Here is a 27193-nt window from a genome sequence, read left to right on the forward strand (position 1 = left end):
TCTAGGGGAAGAAAAAAAAAAAATTTAGAAATGGGTGAACTCCCGCTTTAAGATATATAGAATGTCAGAGAGTGATGCATCCCACCAACATCCACACAAAGCTTAAATCGATTCTGTCCCCTGAAGATTGTGATTCCACTTTTTGGCCTCTGCATCAAACGTGCATCCATGGAGAATGAATGCAACCAGGAAAACTCTGCCTTGAACTTCAATTGACAAACCCGGAATTTGGTAAGACTTGTTCTTCTGAAACATAGCAGGTTTTTGAAGCTCTGCTGATGGCCAGTCCTTGATGAGCCATGGGTGCACCATGATCTATTTTCATGCATCCAGAGCTGATATACTGATCTATGGTCAGGTCCCTAACCATTTTAAATAACTATGGCTATCACCTGTCTAAAATTATCTGGACAAACCAAGACTCCCTCCTGAGCTATTTTGGTAAATGAAGGACTCATTTTGACTTATTTTTTTTGACAAACCAAGAACTTTGCCTTACTTATTTTGATGAAGCACATTCATACTGAAGGCCACTCCAGGAAGACCCATGGGAACCGCAGAGACTTCTGAAGCTATTCCCCTACCCCACCGTGTAAAATTCAAAATGCTAACCATATCATACAAGGCCATAACATACAAGGCCCCCATCTACATCACCAAACTCATCTGCAGATATCGCCCAAATTGTCCCCTTCACCCCTCCCAGGACCTCCTACTCTCTAGCTCCCTTGTTACCTCCTCCCATGCTCGCCTTCAGGACTTCTCCAGAGCCTCTCCCATCCTCTGGAACTCCCTGCCCCAGTATATCCGATCAGCCCCTACCCTGTCCACCTTAAAGCGGTGGTTCACCCATAAAAACGACTTCCCCCTATTACACTGCCCCCCCGCATTACAATACGATTATGCCTTTAATTTTTTTTGGGCTGCTGTACATACCTGGGTACAGCTATTCACCCGTGTCCTCCGGGTTGCGAGTCCCGCGGGAGTGGGCGTTCCTACCATGGCGGTGATTGACGTTTTGACTAAAAAACGAGCTCCCCCCGTCGCGTAAGCAGCGTCACGATTGGCGGAAGGAGCCGAACGGCGAGTCGGCGCTATACTGCGCCTGCGCATCGCAGTTCGGCTCCTTTCGCCAGTCGTGACGCGGCTTACGCAACGGGGGGGAGCTCATTTTTTAGTCAAAACGTCAATCACCGCCATGGTAGGAACGCCCACTCCCGCGGGACTCGCAACCCGGAGGACACGGGTGAATAGCTGTACCCAGGTATGTACAGCAACCAAAAAAAAATTAATGGCATATTCGTATTGTAATGCGGGGGGGCAGTGTAATAGGGGGAAGTCGTTTTTATGGGTGAACCACCGCTTTAAAGGGATCACTGAAAACTCATTTATTCAGGGAAGTCTATCCCACACCCACCTAACAACTGTCCCCGAGCCACCCCCATCAAATCATTCTCTGCAGCTATTACCTTTTGTACCACCACCCCCTCCTATGCCTTTTGTATTGAACTGTACTGTAATTGTGTTGTCCCCCTATATATTGTAAAGCACTGCATAAACTGTTGGCGCTATATAAATCGTGTATAATAATAATAATAATGTTATTGACCTAATTCCTTTTGCCTTTTTGGCTCAGTTGTCAACTCATCCTGACTGTATTTGTGTACATTGAATGACTGAGATGCTTCTGAAATCCTTTCTGAGTTGCTATCAGAGTATACAACCCCGTATTGTGATGAACCCCCAACTTACATTGGTGGACCTGATGAATCAGGGATACAACCTGATGTTGATGAACTGTGATTGCGATATCACTTATAACCATAAACCTTGATCTATTCTGATCAACCATGGGCTGAACTTGTCCTATTTTGGTGATCCCAGATGGTGTCCCAACCTAGTCTGATGACCTACAGCAATGTACTGATATTTCTATGTGGTCCACTTTCCTGACTAAGGGAAGGTTACCAAATTATGTTTTAGTCTAATCACATAGTTTGTGTTTAGCAACTCTCATATATTTGTGAAGACCCGTAAAGTCTATGTTTCATCATAATGCCTTCTTTTTGTGCAGATACCCAAAGATGAGCACATTTTGCGCTTCCTCCACGCTCGAGACTTTAACTTTGAGAAAACTCGGGAGATGCTCTTCCAGTCTCTGTCCTGGCGCAAGCAATACCAAGTAGACTATATTCTACAGACATGGCACCCGCCATCTATCCTGGAGGAGTACTATGCTGGGGGGTGGCATTATCATGATAAAGGTCAGTACTAATGTCTCAGTCCCTTGTGCACTACAGAAGCCAATATTTTTACCACAAAAAAATGAAAGTTCAACTCCACTCTAGAGCATCATTTCATTTTTTTTTGTGGGGACCAGTGGGTTGAGTTACCAAATAGAAAAAAGAAAAAACTGTGCCAACTCTAATAACCAGCCCATAAAGCTGGAGCAATATTCATTATGAAGAAAAATAATTATTGAATAAAGATAAAAAAAAAATTGGCTAATAAGTGAGTTAGTCCAAAATAAATGTCCAAATAAAAAAGAGGGGACAAAATGTGTAGCAGAAAAACACAGTTCAATTCTGATAACACCACGGTGAGAGGTAATACTTGATCAGTGAAGCCACCACCACATAGATGGCCTCTTACCAGATGGCTAAGAGGGAATAGCCTTAAATAAGATACACCGCTCTCCAGGGGATCCTGATCACTTTTATCCAGGGGAGAAGTCTCCAGGGGGAGAGCGCCTGCTATCCAGCGAGTCCAATCCTCCACACCAAGATAGAGTGGCAGCCCGTCCACTCGGGGATCACGTGGTCCCGTTAACCCAAGAAATAAAAATGAACTAATAGTGTGATACCGTATGAGGGTATTTAATAGGTAAAAAAAGCTGTACTTACAAAATAGTAAAAACAGTCAAGCATAAAAACATGTGCCGGCCGGCAACGAGAGCCCTTCCTCGTTCGTATAGAGCGCGGTAGCGTCACTGAGTGCACGTCCCAAATGACTGAGTTACCAAATGACTTCTTACAGTTGATGCCGCGTACACACGACCATTTTTCGGGTTCTAAAAAATGAAGTTTTTTTTAATGTCACAATCTAAAAAATGGCCATTAAAAATTTCGAACATGCTCTTGTTTTTCACAACGTTTTTAAGGTTGTAAAAAATGGGCTTTAACGACGTGAAAAAAACGTGCATGTTTAGAAGCAAGTCATGAGACGGGAGCGCTCGTTCTGGTAAAAACTACCGTTCGTAATGGAGGAAGCACATTCATCACGCAAACTCATCTTCTCTTCTGCCTACCCCTCAGCCTGGGCAGAGTGTAAAAGGCCCAGTGGGGACACAGACAGCAATAAAAACCTCCTGCAGTCTTCCAGTTGGTCCAGTGGCCTCATAGTAGTTTCTTCCTTCCTCGGTGGCCGCAAGAGGGTTGTGGGCATCCTTTTATTTAAGCACCGCTCAATTCCAGAGTACTCTGAGCCCAGCCTTGATGATGATGCGCCTCCTAGGGGGCAGGTAAACAACAGAATGGGCTCACAGGAAATATTGAATTGCTGTTCTGCCCAAAGAGGACTGCCAGTGCTGGGCTAAGGAGAAAATACAGAAGCATGGAGAGGGCAAGAAAAAATTGGGAATATATCTTTTTTTATGGGTGGGGGGGGGGGGGAATCCAAGTAAAACACATTTTTAGTGGAGTTGGAGTTCTACTTTAAAAAGCTGAATATCCATGCACCTCTCATGTTATCCTCATTGTATCTGTTTGTTTTTCAGATGGCCGCCCCCTGTACATCCTACGCTTGGGACAAGTGGACACTAAAGGGCTACTGAAAGCTGTGGGAGAAGAGGCCATATTGCGTCATGTAAGTACTTAACACTATGAAATCACATTCTTGCTAATAAAAAAAAGATTTTTTGATGTGAACCCGTACAAAAACTAAGGGTGCCGCTCAAAGCTCTGGTAGGTCCTCATCTGCTGTCAATAGAATAGGGAGTGCTGGCAGGGAAAAAGCTTGTCTCTGCTCAGTGAATACCAATAAGGAAAAAAAATGAAAGTCCACACAGAACCCCTGTATGAGAAGTAAGGGAAGTAAGAGAAATCTCAGCCCAGACTCTGTTCAGGCCACACATCCCTGTAAGGCAACAAGAGGGAGAAGGAGAAACGAGGAGCCCCAATTGTGAAGTATATCAAGAGCTTTCTGACCCCAACGCGTTTCGGAGATGAATGTTGTCTCCTTCATCAGGGTTAAACAGAAAGTGTGATATTTTTTTGAAGAAACCTCTCCTCCATGTGTTCAGCCTGATTTCATTTTCATGTTTTGTGTCCTGTAACAGGTTCTCTCTATCAGTGAGGAAGGTCAGAGGAGATGTGAAGAAAATACTCATCTGTTCGGTTCACCAATAAGGTCAGTGAACAGCATTGGGTGTAACAGCCCCTCCTTGCTTTTGCTTATTTCATTTGTTAAGTTATAAAGATCATCATTTTCAGCAATGCAGCCAAACAGAGCTGGAAGTAACATGGCTGAAAATATTTTTTTCTTTGGCAAAGGTTATTTTCCTCTATGTTGATTTTGGGTTATTATTGTAAAATTTAACAAAAAGTTATTTTCCATGTGACTTCTTTTACTTCTTAATTTTCCTCATTGTATTCAGATTTCTGGATTCTGCCTTTAGTGGCTATCCATATCAGGCAGTACGGTTAGCACTTTTGAAAAACCGTTGCTGAGATAAATATTGACGAATTTTGTTACACTCATGAATTGGGTCATAGAGGAACAGTAGGTAGCAATCTCTGCAGTCTTAGTAAGTAGGTGTCGGGATTCAGCAGCAGGATGGGCAAATCTGCATAGCTACACCTGGACCCCTTCTCCCCCCCCCCCCCCGCTGGCCTGGAGCTCACCGATCACCCGCTAGGAGACCTCGTATAGCCGCCCCGGTCCGGGGCATAGAAATACCCTCAGCCTAATCTCCTAAACATACCTTGTCAGGAGGTACGTTTAGGAGCATTCTAATTGGTCAGTGCAGTCACGGCGCCGACCAATCGGAACCCGCCTAGCCTGTCCTGTCACCGCAGGCGAGGAGGAGAGAGAGCTGCTGGGATTTCAGATCCCTGAACTGGGATAACGACTATACGATGTGTCAGAATAGGTGATCGCCTGACTCCAGGTTAGTGGAATCGGGTGCGATGGGAAGGGGTCCAGTGTAAGTTCAGCTTCCAAATTTCCAATTTTCTGTAAAGTGAACTTACACTTTAATGTAAGATTTTTTTTTTTACAGTGGAACAAAATCCATCCAAACACCGGAAAAAAGCAAACCTAAAAATATAAATAAACCAAAAACCAAATAACAGAATAACTAAGTTACCAACGTAACAAACAGGAGGCCTAACTAACTATATACAAAATGGGGAACACAGAACAGTAGGGGAAAACCATAGGTGTGGGGAGCAGATGGGAAGGGGGAACGAAAACTGGGATTGGGAATAAGGGGATGCAGATACGAGGCAGCAGGGTACAGGGAAGGAGCAGGATCAGGATCCATGGCAAACAGTATCTGGCAGCAGCAAAACACTGGAGTGGGGGGCACTAGTAGGGGAGGACCTAAATACCCTCCCAGCAGCCAGCATTAAGTGGAAACCGGTTACTGGGATCTGCTGGCTGCTGAGAGACACATGCTGGTGGAACCAAAACTACAACCTTCTGCTGTGGAAAGACAGTGCCACCAGCAGGTGATCCAGGTCCTGACAGCAGGAAGCAAGGAAAAAAAGTATTGCTCATGTATTGGAACTTACACAGGGCTAGAGACTCTCTCTTGCCCTGATGTTACCAATCAGTGCTGGTATGGAGAACGATTCTTATGCTTTCCATTAATTGGAAATATGAGGTATTTCTCTTTGCTTCCAGCAGCTGAAAGGAGTGCAGGGGGTGAAAGGGGTAAATATACGTTTCTGGTGGGGCCTTATTCACTTTAAAGACCAACTCTTACTTTAAAACTCAATACACCTCCCCCTTCCTGTTTAATAAAAGAAGTCCAGAAGCAATACTCACCCTTTCCACAGTTAAACCTCTAACCCATTTCCTCCTTCGGTCCCGGCCACCGCTTTTGTTCCAAGTTTCATGGCGCCCAGGGCAATTCCACCCACTTCTTGTGATCCCAAGACACACCCCATTAAGAAGCATCATCAGGCTGTGCTGGACTCCCAGGTTAAAAATGCACAGTGCAGGACCCTTGTCACTATATGGCCCTGTTTATCATATGGGACCGCCTACCACATAGGACAAGGACTCGAGGGCATCACGCGACCAAAAATAGTGCCATAAAAGGTGCATATACAAAAAAAATCATAAAAGGGGAATGCTCCAGTGGGAGTGCCTGCACAACCTGCAAATCTGAAAATTACTCTCAGGTTTGGCCTATAATACTGTGCTGTAAAATATCACAGAGTCATATATAGGTGGATTTTTCCCTGGGTATATAGGTTAATACGGCCTTTTTTTATCAGGATGCCTTGAGATTTCTTCAGGGGTGCCTTGGCAATATGCCTAAAAATTGGCCCAGAATTATATACATGCCATCGGGTGGATGAAACCTGACTTTTAGTTACACAAAACCACCGGTTTCCATTGCGCACCATTACAACCTCCTAACGACCAATGACATCATCAGTTGATAAGGAGGATGTCAGTTGCCTACATATCATCCTTGTTTGACCCTCCCTTGCTGCTCTCCATCAGCTTTGGGGTCAGATTAGCTGAGTGATGAAGAAAAATGGAGGGACAAGCTAAATTTTGGAATACTAGTCAGTACCAGTGTGCAAAAGTTTTTTTGCTTTGGAGAATAACTCACTTCTAACATTGGGTGTCCTACAAGTGAATTGGTGTTGCTGCATTATGTTAAACTATCAGAATAGTTTTTACACTTTAGAATGGGACGCCTCAAGACTGTTCATAATTTTGGAGGGTGCCTCGAGATTGTCCATCATTTTAAAGGGTACCTTGACTGAAAAAAGGTTGAGAATTACTGCGTTAATAAACATTATCTCTACATGTCTTCCCACAGATCCTGGACCTGCCTTGTGGACCTGGAAGGGCTTAACATGAGACACCTCTGGAGGCCTGGTGTGAAGGCCTTACTCAGGATAATAGAGGTTGTTGAGGCCAATTACCCCGAAACACTAGGAAGACTTCTGATTGTACGAGCTCCCCGAGTCTTTCCAGTTCTGTGGACGCTGGTGAGTGGGAAAAAGTGCTATTCTGCAAATAATTTATCGCTTTGCTTTAAGTGTATCTATAGCCTTTTTTTTTTTTTTTACATTTGGTATGGATTGGGGTACGGTTAGAACCTCTGTTGAGTTTTTTTTTTTTTCTTTGCACAATTTTTTTACGCAATTGGGGAGATTTCTCCTTGACAAGAAGTAAGAGAAAAGTTCCCCAAAGTGAGAGGAAATTCTCTCTTAGAAAGCTGTCATCAAATAAGTGCCCCCAGTGGAAGATTTCCACTTACTTCCTACTTCAGTGACAACGGTAAAGTTTTAGATGTTTCATCACTTTGTGCCTGCACAGTTTAGGAGATATTACATGTGTAGCAGCTGGTGACGTCACTGGCACATGCACATTGCTCTCTCAATGGACAACATGGCATCCATTGAGAGAGCTGTGCCGCCGCTGTGAATCCCGTGGGAGTGGCATCATCGTGGCTTGGCCATTCAAACAGCCAGAGCTTGTGAATTTGAAAGGAAGACCGGATGAAGATGGATTCCCTGTGGTGACAGCGCCGATGGAGGGATCCATTTTTTAGGACGGTTTACTACCTCTTTAATACTTTTATATTGACTTGTTGCCTTCACATGGTTACTGAGTACACATTATCTCCTAGGTCAGTCCATTCATCAACGAAAACTCCAGGAAAAAATTCTTAATCTACAGCGGAAACAACTTTCAGGGTCCAGGAGGAGTCGCCGACTACGTGGACAAAGAGATCATCCCAGATTTCCTCGGGGGAGAGTGTGTGGTAGGAATCTACAAACTACTTTTTTTTTACACCAGATTTCTAGTACATGAGTTACAACCATGATAATAGAACTGAAAAAAGAGTTATGGCCATACCTTGCAAAAATTCTTATAGTATAGGACAGTGATGGCGAACCTTGGCACCCCAGATGTTTTGGAACTATATTTCCCATGATGCTCTTGCACTCTGCAGTGTATTTGAGCATCATGGGAAATGTAGTTCCAAAACATCTGGGGTGCCCGTGTCCTTGCGACGTCATTTGCCGCAATGCACGTCGGGAAAGTTTCCCGACGGAGCATGCGCTCTACGCTCGGCGCGGGAACGCGCCTAATTTAAATGATTCCCGCCCCCTACGGGATCATTTAAATTGCGCACGCTTGCGCCGGGCATTTTGCCGGCGCGCCCACGCAATTTACGGAGCTTCTGCTCCGTGAATCGAGGGCAGCGCAAAAAAATATGCGGGGGCGCAGGGCAAAATCGTTGCCCTGCGCCTCCGTAATAAATGCGCAAATCTACTTGAATCCGGCCCAATGTGTTTACATGTAAATAACCGTCATTCATATGTAAATAATACATATTAGGATTTTAACATCAATGTAGGAGGCTTAGGGCTTGTGTTGATAGCATCAGTTTGACATCCATCTGAGACATTCAGAGATTTTTCAAAATTTACTGACGGGTGCATTTGACATGTAGTTGGCTTCTTTTTGACCTGCAGTAGACTTCCTTCAAGCAAGTTATTCCCTCCCTTAGACTTGTATGAGAATGCAAAACCCCACTTGAAGCAAACAAAAGATTGATAACCCAAGTGTTGGCTGTGTTTTGCAGTGTAACATTCCAGAAGGCGGACTGGTTCCCAAAACATTATACCAGTCAGATGACGAAACAGAAACGTCCGATCATATCCGATTGTGGACGGAGACCATCTACCACTCTGCCTATATCCACAAGGGATCCCCGCATGAGGTTAGTGACCGAGAGAACATACACAGCTGGGCTGATAATTGTTTTGTGTTTTGCCACTTTTACAAGAACCTGTAAAGATTTTGCTCTGGTCCAGTCTCAGACATCTTCTCGTTGTGCCTTCTTCCCGCAGATATCAGCGGAGATTCTGGAGGTGGAGTCTGTTATCACGTGGGACTTTGATGTGCTCCGTGGAGATGTGTTGTTTAGCCTCTTCCACTCCAAGAGGGCCCCAGTGACCCATCAGAAGGACGCCTCCTCCTCCTCGGTACCTTCCACCGCCAGCACCAGCAATAACGTCCAGCTGATTGACAAGAACTGGGTGCTGGGGGTGGACTACAGCTGGGTTGAGGCTCCACTCGTCTGCAAAGAAGGAGAGAGTATCCAGGTATGTCGCCTCCCAACATGTTTTTGACATGTGTAGGTAGGGAAGAGACACGTCCACCAAGCCTTAAACCATGGGTGCTCAATCTGTGGCCCTCCAGCTGTTACCGAACTACAAGTCCCATCATGCCTCTGCCTTTGGGAGTTATGCTTGTAACGGTCAGCCTTGCAATGCATCATGGGACTTGTAGTTTCACAGCAGCTGGAGGGCCACATGTTGGGCACCCATGCCTTAAACAGACGCAGACATTTTGGTCTAAGAAAGGCAAAACAAAGTCTTTGGGAGAGCCCATATAATGGCAGTATGGTCTCGCCCTTTCCTTTGTAACTAGTGCCCCCTTGCCCTTTGCACTCTCCATGGATTAAAAAAATGCCAAAAAATCCAAATCTTTAAACCAGCTTTAGAAATATACGCATTAAACAGATCACTGTTAAATAATTTTTCATTTCCAAACCTAAAGAAGCCTAGCGTTTTTACCTAATGCTATCTCATACTAACATGAGTTACTTAAGAGAGTGATTACAGTTACTATTATTATTATAATACAGCGCCAACCAAAAATGCTATTTAAAGCGGAGGTACGCCGAAAAAAAAAATCCAGCGCACCCGCGATGTCGGCAGCCGAAGCTGATCTGTGTGTGTCGGCTCTCGGCTGCTGCCGCCGCCAACCTTGGTAAGGGAATCAGGAAGTGAAGCCGTGAGGCTCACCTCCCAGTTCCCTACTTTGCATGCGCGAGTCGCGCTGCGCGTCCTTACTGGTCTCTGCTGTCTTCTGGGACCTGTGTGTCTCCCAGAAGACAGCGGAGAGGACAGTATAGGCGGCGGAAGTGGCGTAGGTCACCGCGATCACTGCAGTGATCTATGCCAGGCAGTGGGAGAAAATACCTGTATTACACAGATATTTGCCCCTTCCCCGGGAAAGGTGCCAAATGTGACACCAGAGGGGGTGAGGATTCCAAAAAGTGGAAGTTCCATTTTTGGGTGCTTTAATAAAAAAAAATGATATCCAAAGCAAACGCCCCCATCCATTCATTCCTCCGTCCTTTACTTTGCTTAGAAATCACTTCGAAAAACATCCCCCTAGCATTTCTGGCGGTGGCCATTTTGAGTAAGGGCAGATGATTTATGTAGCATTTACTTTCTGTAATTCATCCACCCTTAGTTCAGGCTTGCAGGCAGGAGGGTGTGTTTAGCTGAGAAAACCCCTCCTGGAGACTCCTGGGATGTATGATATCATTTTGGCCAAGGTATGAAAACCAGAAAGTAACGGAAGAAATGTAAAAAAAAGAAAGAAAGAAAAAGTAAATATAATAAACATTCCTATCTATTTATAAGGATATTAAAAATAGTCAATCTTGATTGAGAGATTGAATTTCCGCTTTAAGAATTATTTCTGCTGCCCCAGAAGACCCAAAACCCTTCTTGTCTTGCCAGGGTTCTCATGTGACTCGCTGGCCCGGGTTTTACATCCTTCAGTGGAAGATGCACAGCTCATCGTCTGGCACCAGCATTGCCCGAGTAGATGATGTTTTGGCCTCACTTCAGGTCTCCAGTAACAAGTGTAAAGTCTTGTATTACTTCGAGGTTCTGGCATCAGAGGACTTCAGGTAAGACCGCGTTCCATTTCAAAGGATAGTTGGGCCTTAGTTAGAAAATGACTTCAATGAAACCCAGGTTTTGCCCTAGCAGAGAAAAAGCAACATATCCACTTTAATGGCAGCCCTACCAGCAAAAACATACCTTTCCTTTTGCTCCTTGATGCGCTGTCCAGCTGCTAGGAGAGAGGATATACTTGGTACTTTCAAGTATGGACAGCTTGTGACTGTTCTCCCTCATGCCCACATGACAGTACTGTTGCTTGGTGATTAGCCCCACAGGCATCAGCACCTTGTGCTGTCACATAGGGGGGGGGGGGCCTTTGTAAGCTCGAATGCCCTGTACACACGATCAGAGTTTCCGTCGGAATAAACTCTGACGGGTTTTTACCGGCGGAATTCCATTCAAGCTGTCTTGCATTCACACTGTCACAACAAATTCCGACCGTAAAAAAATGCGGTTACATACAACACGTACGACGAGCCGAGAAAAATGAAGTTCAATGCTTCCGAGCATGCGTCGACTTGATTCTGAGCATGCGTCGTTTTTTCTCCGTCTGAGTTCCATACAGACTAACGGAATTTACGATATAATTTTTTTCCGTCTGGAAAAAAAGAGAACGCGTTTCTAACGTTGGAATTTCTGAGGGAAAAAGTCCAATGGGGCATACACACGGTCGAAATATCCGTCTGACTTTTTCCATCGGAAATTCTGATCGGGTGTACGAGGCATTATTCTGTATTTTGAGCTTACACATTCGTATTTTTTTTCACTACTGCAAGCAAACATGGCAGCAGAGGAGTAAACGGAAGGTCAGGTCATCCAGCTAATAGGATATGCATTAAAATCAGTTGCCATGTTCAAATCTAGTGGTTGAGTATCCAGGTATTGCTTTGATTTGTCACTTTTTAGCAGATGTCAGAGGCAAAGAGACACCATGATTGTCTTTATTGTCTCTGTGAAGTTTAAAATAAATCTACTGTAAATCTACTGTTGCTCTACATAAAGATGGCCTAGGCTATTGCCAAGACCCTAAAGCAGTTTAACAGGACAGGTTCCACTCAGAACTTGTCCTATTAAGTGCTCAAACCATACGCTGCACACTGCATCAAACCGGTCTGCATGCAAACTCTTTTGCTGCATTACATTTGTTACAAAAATGATATGTCCTGATTGAAGCTCCCAACACATGCAAGCTTATTGGTTGTTATCATGTAGTTTGTTTACATTTGTCATGGAGCCATTCAGTTATTCTAAATGATGTGCTCTTCTGTCTTCTTATTCTTCAGGGGGTCAATGTCAAGCCTGGAATCTTGCAGTGGCTTCTCTCAGCTAAGCGGCGTCACCAACACTTCCAACAAGTCTCACACTGGCTCTATGGTCTCCAGATAACAGAGGGCCCTGGGGGCTTTGCCCCCTTTGACTCTCTGACCATATGCGCACAACTGGCCTTATTTATTTCAACAGAGGATGTTGGGTCCTCGCCTAATCCTTGAACGTGCCATGGTAAAATCTGGCACCACCAGCTCCAGAGAGCCAGCTTAAAGCACATAACTGAAACTGAATCTCATTGCATTTTGGAGCTTTGAAATCTTCCGGGTTTTTGTGCCCAAAGACATCAACCGAGTCATGATTGTGATATCTTTTGAAACCAAATACCAAGAAGTGACTGAATGGCAATTTACCTCATACGTTTGGTACTAATTTATTATGCAGCTACCACCACTAACCAAGTCTCGGTTGGTGGCTGAAAAAGCTTCAGCCGAGCATAGAGTGGTGGGCGAACCTGAAATGACTATGATAGACAAATGATCATTGTAACTTTGGCACTTTGGTTTGTAGGACGGCCTTAGCTATGATGTGTAGGTTTTCTGAACTAGCCATCCTACACTGCCAGCACCTTTTGGCTATTTTCTAATACTTTGACTTTATCTATTTAACTTATTTACACAGACTTTTTTTTTTTTCAGAGTGAACTCAGGCCAATATTTCTTAAATAAATTAAACTCTCTTAGAAGATCTGATGTATTTTTCTTATACCTTTTAATGTATTAAGGTAGATCTACCGGGAAAACTTTTTCTTTCATTTTGGATAGACCAATACTGATCAGCAAAATGATGTAGGATATTAGGCAAGAGGTATGACAAATAAACATACTTAAAGTATTGGTGGAGCTGCTATGGGTACTATAGTAAGGCCTCGTGCAAGGGCTAATATGCTATTCCCATTGCAGCACCATACAAATATGATGCCCCAGCTATATTAGGAATTGCAGATAAAGTGAATAGTAAAACTGACTGTGTTGCTCCCACATACCAACAATCAGCTGGAAAAAATATGGAGGTTTATGGTGGCTTCTTGTGAACCATGCTATATATAAGTCTTCAATAGGCAAAATGTGGAATCCTCAAATGCTGAATCAGGCAGGTAATTCGGTTTTCTTAAAGGGTAACTCCACTTTTGTGGGGGAAAAAAATTGCAAATAAAGAAAAATAATATAGCGCATATAATTGCAACACTAATCATTTTGTAATTGAATGTTATTAAAAATTACCTTTCCTTTTCAATCTGCAGCCAATGTACCGTATTTATCGCCCTATAGCGTGCACCGGCGTATAGCGCGCACCCCAAACCTAGAGGAGAATCCTAGGGAAAAAAAATAAATACTGAAATTTACAGATACAGTTACTTACAATTGCCCGGCGTCCATCGGCGGCCTTGTCCGGTCCGGCGTGCGTCTGCGGCATTCGTGGTGTCCTCGTAGTGTTCTTCCCGCGCTGTTTTTGAACGCCGCCGCCGACATATACCGTGTGCAGTACACTCGGCCACGCTCGGCTCCGCGAGAGGATTCGAGCATGGCCGAGCCCAGCCGAGTGTACTGCACTCGGTATATGTCGGCGGCGGCGCTCAGAAAGCGGGGATCGGCGTATAACGCGCACCCACGATTTTCCCCTGATTTTAAGGGGAAAAAAGTGCGTGTTATACGCCGATAAATGCGGTAATTTTCTGAGAATACATTGCAATATGGCTACCTGGAGTTTTCTGTACACGGAGTGTGTACTGACCAATCCCCAGAAACATAATTTCCTGCTTGTGTTATTGTCTCACCAATTTTCCCAGAAGTCTGCCTAAGATACAAGTCAGATTTCAGGCATCCCTTACAACAAAAATTACATTTTTTGAGAGATACTTTCAGGCTGGGTTCACACTACTACACTACTTTCATCCTACTTTGCTCTGCTACATTGGTCCTACATTTATCCTACATTGGTCCTACATCCATCCTACTTTCATGAACAGGATACTACTTTGGTCCGACTTCAATGATATTCAATGGGTTGAAGTAGGATCAATGTAGGACCAAAAGTAGTACAGGGAGCATTTTCAAAGTCGGACCGACTTGTGTAGGACCAGTTAAGACAGCTCTCATAGGGAAACATTGATTTTCACACGTCATGCTACATGAGGCTCCCAATGTAGGACCGTTTGTCGGACAAGTGTGAACCCAGCCTCAATAGGAAATGTCTAAAGGGATGCAGGCCCAGCAGATTTCCTCATTAGTGCTCTGTAGCTCCACACCTGACAGTTAATTATGAAAGCCATTAGACCTACTCAGAACAGAGGCACAGAGAAACACACATGGATTTCTTCAGAATAACAAAAGGTAGGAATCTGCAACAAAGTTTGTTATTATCCTTGCAATGTTCATTGATCCCCCCCCTCGGAATGTTTTTTTCTCAACAAATATGGAGTTACAACTTAAAGAATCTTCCACCCTTTGAGATGTTGGTAAGTCACCAAGGAGGGTACATTATTCCTATAATAAATACTGAAGTTCAGATTCGCAGAGGAATGTGTATTAATGAAAAAGAGCAAATCTAAAATTTTACAGGCAAAAGTAATCTATAAGGCCCGTACACACTATCAAACTTTTTGACAACAATTGTCCGACGGACCTGTTTTTGCGGACAATCCGATCGTGTGTACGCTCCATGTTCGCTGTGAGAACAGACAAACTTTCCGGCAACAAATGTCCTACGTCGGCTAAAGTCCAAAGTACAAACACACATGCTCAGAACCAATGCTAAAGATCAGACAGCAATAGCAGAAGTTGCCCAAAGGGTGGCGGTAAAGAGCAGAAAAATCACGTAGTACGTCTATTACGTCACTGCGTTCACGTTTGTTGGCTGAAAAAGTCCTGCCTTGTGTATGTATACCAAGTTCATGGACAACGCCCATTCGGAGCAAAATCCATGGAAAAGTCAGTTGGAAGTCCGATTGTGTGTATGAGGCTTTAGAGCGACTTTAGCAGCATGCAGACTGCAGTATCCAAACCGTATCTTAGGGTGCATTCTCACGCTGGCCGCTAGGTGGCGCTTCCGTAGTTTTCAGCGGAGAGTATGCAAATTACCTAGATACGCCGATTCACAAACGTACGTGCGCCCGGCGTTCGTTTTTTACGTCATTTGCGTAAGGCTTTTTCGGCGTAACGTTGTGCCTGCTTCTATGAGGCGCACTCAATGTTAAGTATGGACGTCGTTCCCGCTTCGATTTTTTTATTTTTTACGTCGTTTGCGTAAGTCGTTCGCGAATAGGGCTGGACGTAATTTAAGTTCAAGTCGAAACCAATGACGTCCTTGCGACGTCATTTGGAGCAATGCACACTGGGATATGTACACGGACGGCGCATGCGCCGTTCGTACAAAACGTCAATCATGTCAGGTCAACACACAATAACATAAAACACGCCCCCCCCCTTACACATTTGAATTACGCGCGCTTACACCGGCCCCATTTACGCTACGCCGCCGCAACTTACGGAGCAAGTGCTTTGTGAATACTGCACTTGCTCCTGTAAGTTGCGGCGGCATAGCGTAAATACGATACGCTGCGCCGCCGTTAGATTGCGCGCCCCTACCTAAACCTAGCCCAGTATGTTTACCTACTATGATCATGTAACTAGTGGCCAAAATGCGGTATTTTCCCAATTGAGGCATTTCAGACAAATACTGCATTATGATCATTAGGTCGATCATAGGAAATAAACATTCTAGACAAATTACGAGGATATATCATTTTTTTTTATAAATAGACCCCTGATGTTTATGGCACTTTGGCATTTTATTGTTGAACCCCTTAGTGTAATGTTTTTGTTCCAATGACCATTGCCACCAGGAGAAAACGTGCTGGGAAATCAGAAGATGGTGGGAAAGCCAGAACAGGAAATGGGGAAAATCATGGAACAGGTGTCCCCATGATTTCCTCTCACTTCCTGTTGTGACTTCAAGACATGAAGTCAAGGGAAATCTCTCTAATGGGACAAGCAAAACAATAAATAAAAAAAACCTGACAAGGATTTTAACCATTCCCATTCAAGAAACACTCTTCAAGTCCAGGCTTTAAAAGTTCATCAAGGTATTCCTTTCTTTCTTATTTTTGTATGTTTTTAAGGTTCTAACGGTCCATGGGTGCTCAACCTGTGGCTCTCCAGCTGTTGCAAAACTACAATTCCCATAATGCCTCAGCCTTTGGGAGACATGCTTGTACCTGTCAGCGGCTTGCAATGCCTCATGGGAATTGTAGTTCCGCAACAGCTGGAGAGCCACAGGTTGAGCACCCATGTTAATTCCGTATTCTAATGAGATATACACAGTTGTGCTCATAAGTTTACATACCCTGGCAGAATTTATGATTTCTTGGCCATTTTTCAGACAATATGAATAATAACTAGGGCTGCGGAAATTAACGATTAATTGGTCGATTAATCGTTAATTTCTTTGGTCGATTAAAATTATTTTGATCGATTGACGATCCGCGGAGTGAGCTCCGCGGTCTCGCCCATAGGAAAGGCCGCGGCTTCGGCCTAGCTCCGGAGCCGCGGCGCGCTGACGTCATCATCACCTGCCCGCCTGCTTGTATCTTCTTCCCTTGCGCACGTGTGTCCATCAGCTACTCTGCAGATGGGTCTGCCTGCCTGATAGTCAGGTAAGAAAGGACAACCATCTGTGTGTGGTAACATTATGGGGCAGATGTATATATTCCTGGAGTATGGGGACAGATGTGTATATTAAAGCATGGGGGCAGATGCTGTAATGTACACATCTGCCCCCATGCTGTAATGTACACATCTGCCCCCATGCTGTAATGTAAACATCTGCCCCCATGCTGTAATATACACATCTGCCCCCATACTGCAAGAATAAACACATCTGCCCCCATGCTGTAATGTACACATGGGGGCAGATGTGTATATTCTTGCAGTATGGGAGGCAGATGTGTATATTAAAGCATGGGGGCAGATGTGTATATTACAGCATGGAGGCAGATGCTGTAATGTACACATCTGCCCCCATGCTGTAATGTACACATCTGCCCCATGCTGTAATGTACACATCTGCCCCCATGCTGTAATGTACACATCTGCCCCCATGCTGTAATGTACACATCTGCCCCATGCTGTAATGTACACATCTGCCCCCATGCTGTAATGTACACATCTGCCCCCATGCTGTAATATACACATCTGCCCCCATGCTGTAATGTACACATCTGCCCCCATGCTGTAATGTACACATCTGCCCCCATGCTGTAATGTACACATCTGCCCCCATACTGCAAGAATATACACATCTGCCCCCATGCTGTAATGTACACATCTGCCCCCATGCTGTAATGTACACATCTGCCCCCATGCTGTAATGTACACATCTGCCCCCATGCTGTAATGTACACATCTGACCCCATGCTGCAAGAATATACACATATGCCCCCATGCTGTAATGTACACATGGGGGCAGATGTGTATATTCTTGCAGTATGGGGGCAGATGTGTATATTACAGCATGGGGTCAGATGTGTACATTACAGCATGGGGGCAGATGTGTATATTACAGCATGGGGGCAGATGTGTACATTACAGCATGGGGGCAGATGTGTATATTACAGCATGGGGGCAGATGCTGTAATATACACATCTGCCCCCATACTGCAAGAATATACACATCTGCCCCCATACTGCAAGAATATACACATCTGCCCCCATACTGCCCCCACCACATTTACCAGTGGCTAATGCAGAGTTGCAATGCAAGGAGATCAGCTAAAAGTAGTTGTACCTGTATGTGCGTTAATTAATCGAAATTAGTCGATTAATCGATTAAAAAAAAAAAAGATTAATCGAACACAAAAATTTTAATCAGTCACAGCCCTAATAATAACACAATCTTTTTCTTTCACTCATGGTTAGTGTTTGGCTGAAGCCATTTATTATCATCAATCAACTGTGTTTTCTCTTTTTAAATCATAATGGCAACAGAAGTTGCCCAAATGACCCTGATCAAAATGTACATAACCTGGTGATTTTGGCCTGATAACATGCACACAAGCTGACACAAAGGGGTTTGAATGGCTATTAAAGGTAACCCTCCTCACCTGTGATCTGTTTGCTTGTAATTAGTGTGTGTGTGTGTGTGTTAGTGTGTGTGTATAAAAGGTCAATGAGTTTCTAGACTCCTGACAGACCCTTGTATCTTTCATCCAGTGCTGCACTGGCGTTTCTGTATTTTGAGTCATGGGGATAGCAAAAGAATTGTCAAAGGATCTGCGGTAAAAGGTAGTTAAAGTGTATAAAACAGGAAAGGGATATAAAAAGATATCCAATGAATTGAGAATGCCAATCAGCAATGTTCAAACTCTAATCAAGAAGTGAAAAATGAGAGTTTCGGTTGAAACCAAACCACGGTTAGGTAGACCAACTAAAATTTCAGCCACAACTGCCAGGAAAATTGTTCGGGATGCAAAGAAAACCCCACAAATAACTTCAGGTGAAATACAGGACTCTCTGCAAACATGTGGTGTGGCTGTTTCAAGATGCACAATAAGGAGGCACTTGAAGAAAGATAGGCTGCATGGTCGAGTCGCTAGAAGAAAGTCATTACTACACAAATGCCACAAAGTATCCCTCTTACATTACACCAAACAGCGCAGACAAGACTCAAACCTTCTGGCACAAAGTCATTTGGAGTGATGAGACCAAAATGTTGCTTTTTGGCACCAACCAACTGATAGACAGTTTCTACAGAAATTCCGACAGAAAAAGTCAGATGGAGCCTACACACGGTCGGAATTTCCGACCAAAAGCTCATATCGAACTTTTCTTGTCTGAAAAATTGAGAACCAGCTCTCAAATTTTTGCTGTCGGAAATTCTGACAGAAAAAGTCAGAAGGAGCTTAAACACTGTCGGAATTTCCGACCAAAAGCTCACATCAAACTTTTCTTGTCGGAAATTCCGACCATGTGTATGCGGCATAAGAGGTTTGAAGCTTGATCGGAAAATGTGAAGTCCCAAGAGAGGCTGGATAACAGTCCTGCTACTCTCCATACAGAAACATTTTAAGTATCTTCAAAGCATCGCAAAACTAGATCTTTCCTTATAAAATAACATACGTAGAATAACTTTTTTTATTTCAACATTAAATAATAAAAAACAGGTTTAAGCTGGGGGGGTTTTGGTAGTGGCTAGAGCTTTAAAGAAGTCTGGCTTTCCATATTGGCTTTGATTACATACGATGAGCAATAAGAAACCCAGAAACCACATCTCGGAGCTGTGACCTGTCTATCACTAATGGAGGCGATTAATAGAGAAATGTTTAGTCCAGGTGAAATGATGAAGGTTTGTCTTATGATTATGTAACCAGAAAAAACGGCATGAGAATAGAATAGGAGGGACTGAACATTTAGGGCCAGATCCACAGACGAAGTACGCCGGCGTATCTACTGATACGCCGGTGTACTTTCAAATTTCCCGCGTCGTATCGTTGTTTTGAATCCTCAAAACAAGATACGACGGCTTCTGGGTTAGATCCGACAGGTATACGTCTTCGTACGCCTTCGGATCTAAGATGCAATACTTCGGCGTCTGCTGGGTGTCGTTTTCCGTGTCGGGTATGCAAATTAGCGATTTACGACGATCCACGAACGTACGTGCGGCCGTCGCATTTTCGAACGTCGTCTGTAGTCCGCTTTTTACCGGCATATAGTTAAAGCTGGTATTTTTCGGCGTATACATAGAATTGCCATGTTAAGTATGGCCGTCGTTCCCGCGTCAAAATTTGAAATTTTTATTTTTTTGCGTAAGTCGTCCGTGAATAGGGATGGACGTAATTCACGTCTAAGTTCAAAAAATGACGTTGTTGCGACGTCATTTTGCGCAAAGCACGGCGGGAAATTTCGGAACGACGCATGCGCAGTTCATTCGGCGCGGGGACGCGCTTCATTTAAATGAATCACGCCCCCTACCCGCCGATTTGAATTGCGCGCCGAGAGATACACTACGCCGCCGTAACTTTCGGTGTGCAAGCTTTCAGGATTCGAACCAAAGCCGGAAAAGTTACGGCTGCGTAGCGTATCTCTGATACGCGGCGCAGGTGTAAAGGTATGTGAATCTGGCCCTTAGGCATTTAGAGTCTTTGTTGAACTTGTTTTCACCGTAAAGTAGTCCGGTAACCTGGACCACTAAAAAAAAATGGCCCTGCTTCAGCTGCCTTGGTTTTTTAATGTCACTTGCCTGTGCCATAGTCAGCATTGTGAGAAATTTGGCACATTCAGTAGTTGTCCATTTATTAGTTGTCCATTCGTAAGTTCTCCATGTATTAGTTGTTTATTAGTTGTCCATTCGTTGGTTCTCCATTCGTTAGTTTTCCATTTGTAAGTTCTCCATTCGTTAGTTGTCCTTTTGTTAGTTCTCTATTCGTAAGTTCTCTATTCATTAGTTTTCCGTTCATTAGTTGTCCTTTCGTAAGTTCTCCATTTGTTCGTTGTCCATTTGTTGGTTGTCCATTCGTTCTTGACACGGACCCACAATAGCTTTCTTTGGGAAATGCTGTTTTAAGATGGCTGGTGTAACATACCTGCTCTCATTAATTGTACTCATACTCCCTTTAAAGCAGAAGTAAACCCACTCATTTAACCGTTTCAAATAAAAGTTAAAATTTCCGGTACGTGCCGGGAATGTAACAACCCTCCCATTGGTTGTGCTCTCAACCAGACTGTCAAACCATCCAATGGCTGGTGTCTTAACTGATCACATGTGCACCATCATGGCAGTTGTAGGTTAAACAGAGGCCAAGATGTCCGCTTTCTTTGGCTGAAACGATAGGAGGGTTTACTTCCACTTTTCGGGTTCTCTAAGTAGTCCATACCCACCAGCAGACCAAGAGGCCACATATATCTATTTTGGCTTGTCCTTTGAGCCTTTGGTTAGGTATAACACTTCCTCGCTGCAGCTAAGGCTGTGCGTCCGCGTGCTTCTTGGCGGAGATTGCCAACTTGAACTGGAGGCTCTGGGGGGGAAAAAAAATAACGGTTTCATTCAGGATTTTTGTAGTTTTAAAATATTGTGAAATTATGTAGTGCCAGTGAATGTAACAAGAACATACAAAAAACAAAATAAGTAAAGAGTGTCAAACATGAAATCCTCCTAAATCTATATACACTATATTGTCAAAAGTATTGGGACGCCTGCCTTTACACAAACTTTAATGGCATGCCAGTCTTAGTCCGTGGGGTTCAATATTGAGTTGGCCCATCCGTTGCAACTTCAACTCTTCTTGTGCACTGGTGTGCAGTAATGTTGGAACAGGTAGGAGCCATCCCCAAACTGTACCCACAAAGTTGGGAGCATAAAATTGTCCAAAATGTCTTGGTATGCTGATGCCTTAAGAGTTCCCTTCACTGGAACTAAGGGGCCCAACCCCTGAGCAACAACCCCCACACCATAATCCCCCCTCCACCAAATGATTTGGACCAGTGCACAAACCAAGGTACATAAAGACATGGGGGCAGATTCAGATAGAGATACGACGGCGTATCTCCTGATACGCCGTCGTATCTCTGAGATCCGACGGTCGGATCTATGCGCCTGATTCATAGAATTAGGTTCCGCATAGATCTCCCTAAGATCCGACAGGTGTAAGTGACTTACACCGTCGGATCTTAGGCTGCAATCTCCCGCTGGCCACTAGGTGGCGCTTCCGTTTGTATACGTGACGAATATGCAAATGTGGAGATCCGCCGATTCAGAAACGAACGCCCGCCCGTCCCTTTTTTTTTATGTCGCTTGCGTTTGGCTTTTTCCGGCGTATAGTTACCCCTGCTATGTGAGGGGTATCCTATGTTAAGTATGGCCGTCGTTCCCGAGCCGAGTTTTGAATTTTTACGTCGTTTGCGCAAGTCGATTCAGAATAAGGCCAGACGCAATTTTTACGCTCACGCCGAAACCAATGACGTCCTAGCGACGTCATTTGGAGCAATGCACACTGGGAAATTTACCCGGCGGCGCATGCGCAGTACGATCGGCGCGGGGACGCGCCTGATTTAAATAGTAAACTCCCCCTAGCCGCGGAATTTGAATTCCGCCGGGGGATTTACGATCCGCCGGCGCAACTTTAGAGGCAAGTGCTTTCTGAATACAGCACTTGCCTCAAAAACTTGCGCTGGCAGATCGTAAATAGGATAGATTACGCGGATCTAAAGATCCGCTGATCTATCTGAATCTACCCCACGGATGAGAGAGTTTGGTGTGGAGGAACTTGACTGGCCTGCAACCCTCAACCCGATAGAACACCTTTGGGATGAATTAGAGTGGAGACTGTGAGCCAGGCCTTCTTGTCCACATCAGTGCCTGACCTCATAAATGAGCTTCTGGAAGAATGGTCAAACATTCCCATAGACACACTCCTAAGCCTTGTGGACGGCCTTCCCAGAAGAGTTGAAGCTGTTATAGCTGCAAAGGGTGGGCCAACTCAATATTGAACCCTACGGACTAAGACTGGGATGCCATTAAAGTTCACGTGTCCCAATACTTTTGACAATATAGTGTGTGTGTGTGTATATATATATATATATATATAATATTTATTTTATATCTAAGTTAAACTGATCATTAAACATTGCGCGTGAACCATAACAACTCACCCTGGTTCATGTGATCGCCGTCTGTTCTTTTGGGGGTCAGCACAAGACAGTGGACAGGCTGAAATGACAATATCATTATATTGTTATGGTATAAATAAGCACTGCCACATACTCAGTGTTCTCAACTCTGCCCATTCCAACCCTGAACCGCCCACCCAGACCTGCCCATGCAGTCTAAGAGGGAGAGAGAGGAATGAACATGCTGCGGACAGAACCAGAACAGAAGCACACACAGACCAATCTCCCACCTTTTCACAACCCCCCCAAAAACGTACAAATTTTGCACCCTTAAGAATTTTGCACCCGGGGCAACTGCTCTTGTGGCCCCCACCCATGCTATGCCACTGACGGGGACAGACAACATTTTTCAGGTTGGCCATGCACAAGGACATTTCCCAAAGAAATAGTCTTCCGAAAATTTGTACAAAAATTCTCAGTACGTTCAACGGCTTGACAAATTTTGTTCAAAAGTACTTCAAAATTGAATTTGCTTTTAACATTTGATAATGGAACGGACAGACTTTACAAAATGAAAACTCCATACACTGCGAACGTACGCGCGGCCGTCGCATTTGTTTACGTCGTTTCCGTTCGGCTTTTTCCGGCGTATAGTTTAAAGCTGCTATATGGTGGCGTACTCAACGTTAAGTATGGCCGTCGTTCCCGCGTCTAATTTTGAAAATTTTACGTCGTTTGCGTAAGTCGTCCGTGAATGGGGCTGGATGTCATTTACGTTCACGACGAAAACAATGACGTCCTTGCGACGTCATTTGGAGCAATGCAACCTGGGAGTTTTGACGGACGGGGCATGCGCAGTTCGTTCGGCGCGGGGACGCGCTTCATTTAAATGAAACACGCCCGCCTACTCGCCGCATTTGAATTCCGCGCCCTTACGCCGCGAGAAATACACTACGCCGCCGTAACTTACGGCGCAAATTCTTTCTGGATTCAAACCAAAGCCAGGTAAGTTACGGCGGCGTAGCGTATCTCGGATACTCTGCGCCGGTGCAGATCTTTGAGGAGCTGCCCCATTATGTTTAAATGTTTGTTCTTGGGTTTAGATACACGTTAAAACTAAACAAGTTAAAGGAAAGAATTGTATGCTTAGTCTATTGCTATCAGTATCAAAGGATAAAGGTAGCGTGCGTGCACATGGGTATCTTACCAGTACAAGATTCTAGGATATCGCTGACTTCTGTAACCAGCAGCTGTGTAGAGGGCAAGCAGGCATTCAACGCATTGCCATCATAGCTGGGCTCCACTTCTTCACACCTACAAGAAAGGAGGAACTTTTACGCTGCACTTATGCACTACAATTTGTACAATGCTATGAAATATGAGGACAACCCTATACATGCCATTCAATTGGTATCTTAGGGCCAAATCCACAGCCCCGCAGCGCAACGTAACTTAAGTGATTTAAGTTACACTGCCGCAAATTTCCTAAGTTAGGTATCGATCCACAACACACTTACCTGGAAATTTGCGGCGGTGTAACTCAAATCCGTCCGGCGCAAGGCGTGCCGAATCGAATGGGGCGAGTCCCATTTAAATTAGGCGCGCTCCCGCGCCGGACGTACTGCGCATGCTCCGTCGGGTAACTTACCCGACGTGCATTGCGCTAACTGACGTCGCTCCGACGTCATTTGCTTAGACGGTAACGTAAATGGCGTCCAGCGCCATTCACGGACGTCTTACGCAAACGACGTAGAGTTTGAATTTTCGACGCGGGAACGACGGCCATACTTAATAGGGCTTAGTCAAATAGGACTCAGCCCTATTTTTACACGGCGTAACTCGACGTAAACGACCTAGCATTAGAGCGACGGGCCCGTCGGAGCGTTCTTGGATCGCCGTAAGTGTTCATTTGCATATTCTACGTCGGCCGCAATGGCCTCGCCACCTAGCGGCCGGCCTAGAATTGCATCCTTAAGATCCGACAGTGTAATTCAATTACACATGTCGGATCTTCTGTCTATCTCTTGGAAACTGATTCTGTGGATCAGTTCCAAAGATAGAAACAGGGATACGATGGCGTATCAGTAGATACGCCGTCGTATCTCTTTTGAGGATATGGCCCTTAGGCTCCATGCACACTGAAGCTGATAAACTGCAGTTTATTGGCGTTTTGGCTTTTTTTTTAAAGCCCATAAACTGAACTCTATGTTAGCCTATGTGCCTATGCACACCTGGGCGTTTTTTTTAGTGTTAATGAGCTTTGGAGTTTATTGGCTTTTTTCTGAACGCCCGAAATTTGCGTTCAAAGTGCCGTTTTTTGGTGGTAAAAAACGCTGAAAAACGCAAAACGCTCAAAAACGCAGAAAAACGCTCAAAAACTCCGGTACCAGCGTTTTTTTTGCGTTTTTTAATCCATTGAAAAAGTAAAAAAATAAAAAATAAAAAGCTACACTGAAAAACGCTGATTAAAGCTATTGCAAAAACACTAAAAAACGTTGAAAGGGTCCCTGCAAAGCTACTGGCGTTTTTTTATAGCTTTTATCAGCTTCAGTGTGCATGGAGCCTTATTGTGCAGGCCCCTGCGTTACACAACTGTTGTAACTGTTGATAAAGTTTAAGAAAATAGTGCAATCAGCAGTGTTAATTTCATCAACTAAAACATTTTAGTCGACGAAATGAATACTATTTTAGTCGACTAAAATACGACTAAAACGAAAACAATTGAGAGGACTAAAACTAAAATGCCAATTTAGTCAAAAGAATATAATGGGACTAAAACTAAAATGTAATTTTAGTCAAAAGATTAGGACTTAAGCCGCGTACACACGATCAGTCCATCCGATGAGAACGGTCTGATGGACCGTTTTCATTGGTTAACCGATGAAGCTGACTGATGGTCAGTCGTGCCTACACACCATCGGTTAAAAAAACGATCGTGTCAGAACGCGGTGACGTAAAACACAACGACGTGCTGAAAAAAACGAAGTTCAATGCTTCCAAGCATGCGTCGACTTGATTCTGAGCATGGTTGTGCCTATACGATCGGTTTTGACCTATCGGTTACCAATCCATAGGTTAAATTTAAAGCAAGATTGCTTTTTTTTAACCGATGGTTAAATAACCTATGGGGCCCACACACGATCGGTTTTGACCGATGAAAACGGTCCATCAGACCGTTGTCCTCTGTTTAACCTATCGTGTGTACGAGGCCTAAATGTAAATTGAAATTTGACTTCAAAATTAACACTGGTCTGTAGTGCATGTTCATACCTCCATACCATAAATACTAACATATTCGATTTTCTGCTCCAGCAGTAAATAATGTAACTCCACACAGTAATGCAAGGCTTTCTCCCTGGTGTGGAGTGTCGTGCTCGCCCCCTCCCTTGGACTACAGGAAAGTCAGGACGCTCTCTACGTTGCAGATAGAGAAAGGAGCTGTGTGTTAGTGGGCGTCCTGACTCTCCTGTATTCCAGGGGAGGAGTCGAGCATGACACTCCACACCAGGTAGAAAGCCTCGCATTACTGTGTGGAGTTACAGACAGAAGAAGAGGAAGTGAGGATTTATCAGAAGAAATAAGGACATTTAAAAGCAAAATGGAAGGATGAGGTAAGTGAAGGAGGACTGCACTAAGGTAAAGGAAGATATTTAGGGAAAAACATTTTTTCCTTTACAACCCCTTTAAGGCTGCAAATAACATTTGTTAGGTGTTTATCTATGCTAGGAGCTACTGCCAGGTTCTGCATTCACGTACTATACAAATAAATGTGTCACAAACACAGTGAAAAACGTTTCCCTTTTCTTCATTGAAAAGGGAACAATCCGTTATCGATTGTACAGATATTTCCCAAAATCTAGGAAATGTGTGTAATAACAGCCTCTTTTGATATTTTGTCAACCTAAAAAATTCCCCACAGCTCAATTTTTGCATGTCACTCAATCAGGCCAGGATCAAGTAATGCGTCACCAACCTTATGCCATACAAAATTGGAAAACGTACCTTTTCTCATCATGAAGCTGGACTGAAGTTAAAAGTGTCTGAATTTTCTTGAAAAAGAAAAAGAAAGGATTGTGTAAACTCGCAAAAATCTACATTATAAAAATGTAACATCTCCAACAATTTAACCTCTTGTCTTGGGAGTAAAGCCTCGTACACACGATCAGTCCATCCGATGAGAACGATCTGAAGGACCGTTGTCCTAGGTTAACCTATGAAGCTGACTGAAGGTCCGTCGTGGCTACACAACATCAGTTAAAAAACCGATCGTGTCAGAACGCGGTGACGTAAAACACAACGACATGC

At 44.1% G+C, this 27193-nt stretch overlaps 2 protein-coding genes across 4 annotated transcripts in view; one reads left to right on the forward strand and one right to left on the reverse strand.

Annotated features, from left to right (window-relative positions):
* SEC14L5 (SEC14 like lipid binding 5) overlaps positions 1–12974 on the forward strand; it is a 91166-nt gene extending 78192 nt beyond the window's left edge. For both annotated transcript variants that reach the window (XM_040356388.1, XM_040356389.1), the window contains exons 9-17: positions 2075–2264; positions 3776–3864; positions 4337–4407; positions 7061–7232; positions 7877–8011; positions 8840–8977; positions 9108–9362; positions 10794–10966; positions 12245–12974. In XM_040356388.1, coding sequence (XP_040212322.1) covers positions 2075–2264; positions 3776–3864; positions 4337–4407; positions 7061–7232; positions 7877–8011; positions 8840–8977; positions 9108–9362; positions 10794–10966; positions 12245–12347 — 1326 coding nt within the window. In that variant the 3' untranslated portion in view covers positions 12348–12974. The remainder of the gene's footprint in view (positions 1–2074; positions 2265–3775; positions 3865–4336; positions 4408–7060; positions 7233–7876; positions 8012–8839; positions 8978–9107; positions 9363–10793; positions 10967–12244) is intronic.
* Positions 12975–21056: 8082 nt separating this feature from the next.
* The window catches only part of LOC120943213 (syntaxin-binding protein 4-like), a 70276-nt gene continuing 64139 nt past the window's right edge, over positions 21057–27193 (reverse strand). For both annotated transcript variants that reach the window (XM_040356390.1, XM_040356391.1), the window contains exons 19-22: positions 26891–26937; positions 24096–24202; positions 22931–22988; positions 21057–21297 (exon numbers count right to left, since the gene is read on the reverse strand). In XM_040356390.1, coding sequence (XP_040212324.1) covers positions 21186–21297; positions 22931–22988; positions 24096–24202; positions 26891–26937 — 324 coding nt within the window. In that variant the 3' untranslated portion in view covers positions 21057–21185. The remainder of the gene's footprint in view (positions 21298–22930; positions 22989–24095; positions 24203–26890; positions 26938–27193) is intronic.

This window comes from Rana temporaria, chromosome 6, assembly GCF_905171775.1.
Source record: "Rana temporaria chromosome 6, aRanTem1.1, whole genome shotgun sequence".
Classification (NCBI taxonomy): Eukaryota; Metazoa; Chordata; class Amphibia; order Anura; family Ranidae; genus Rana; species Rana temporaria.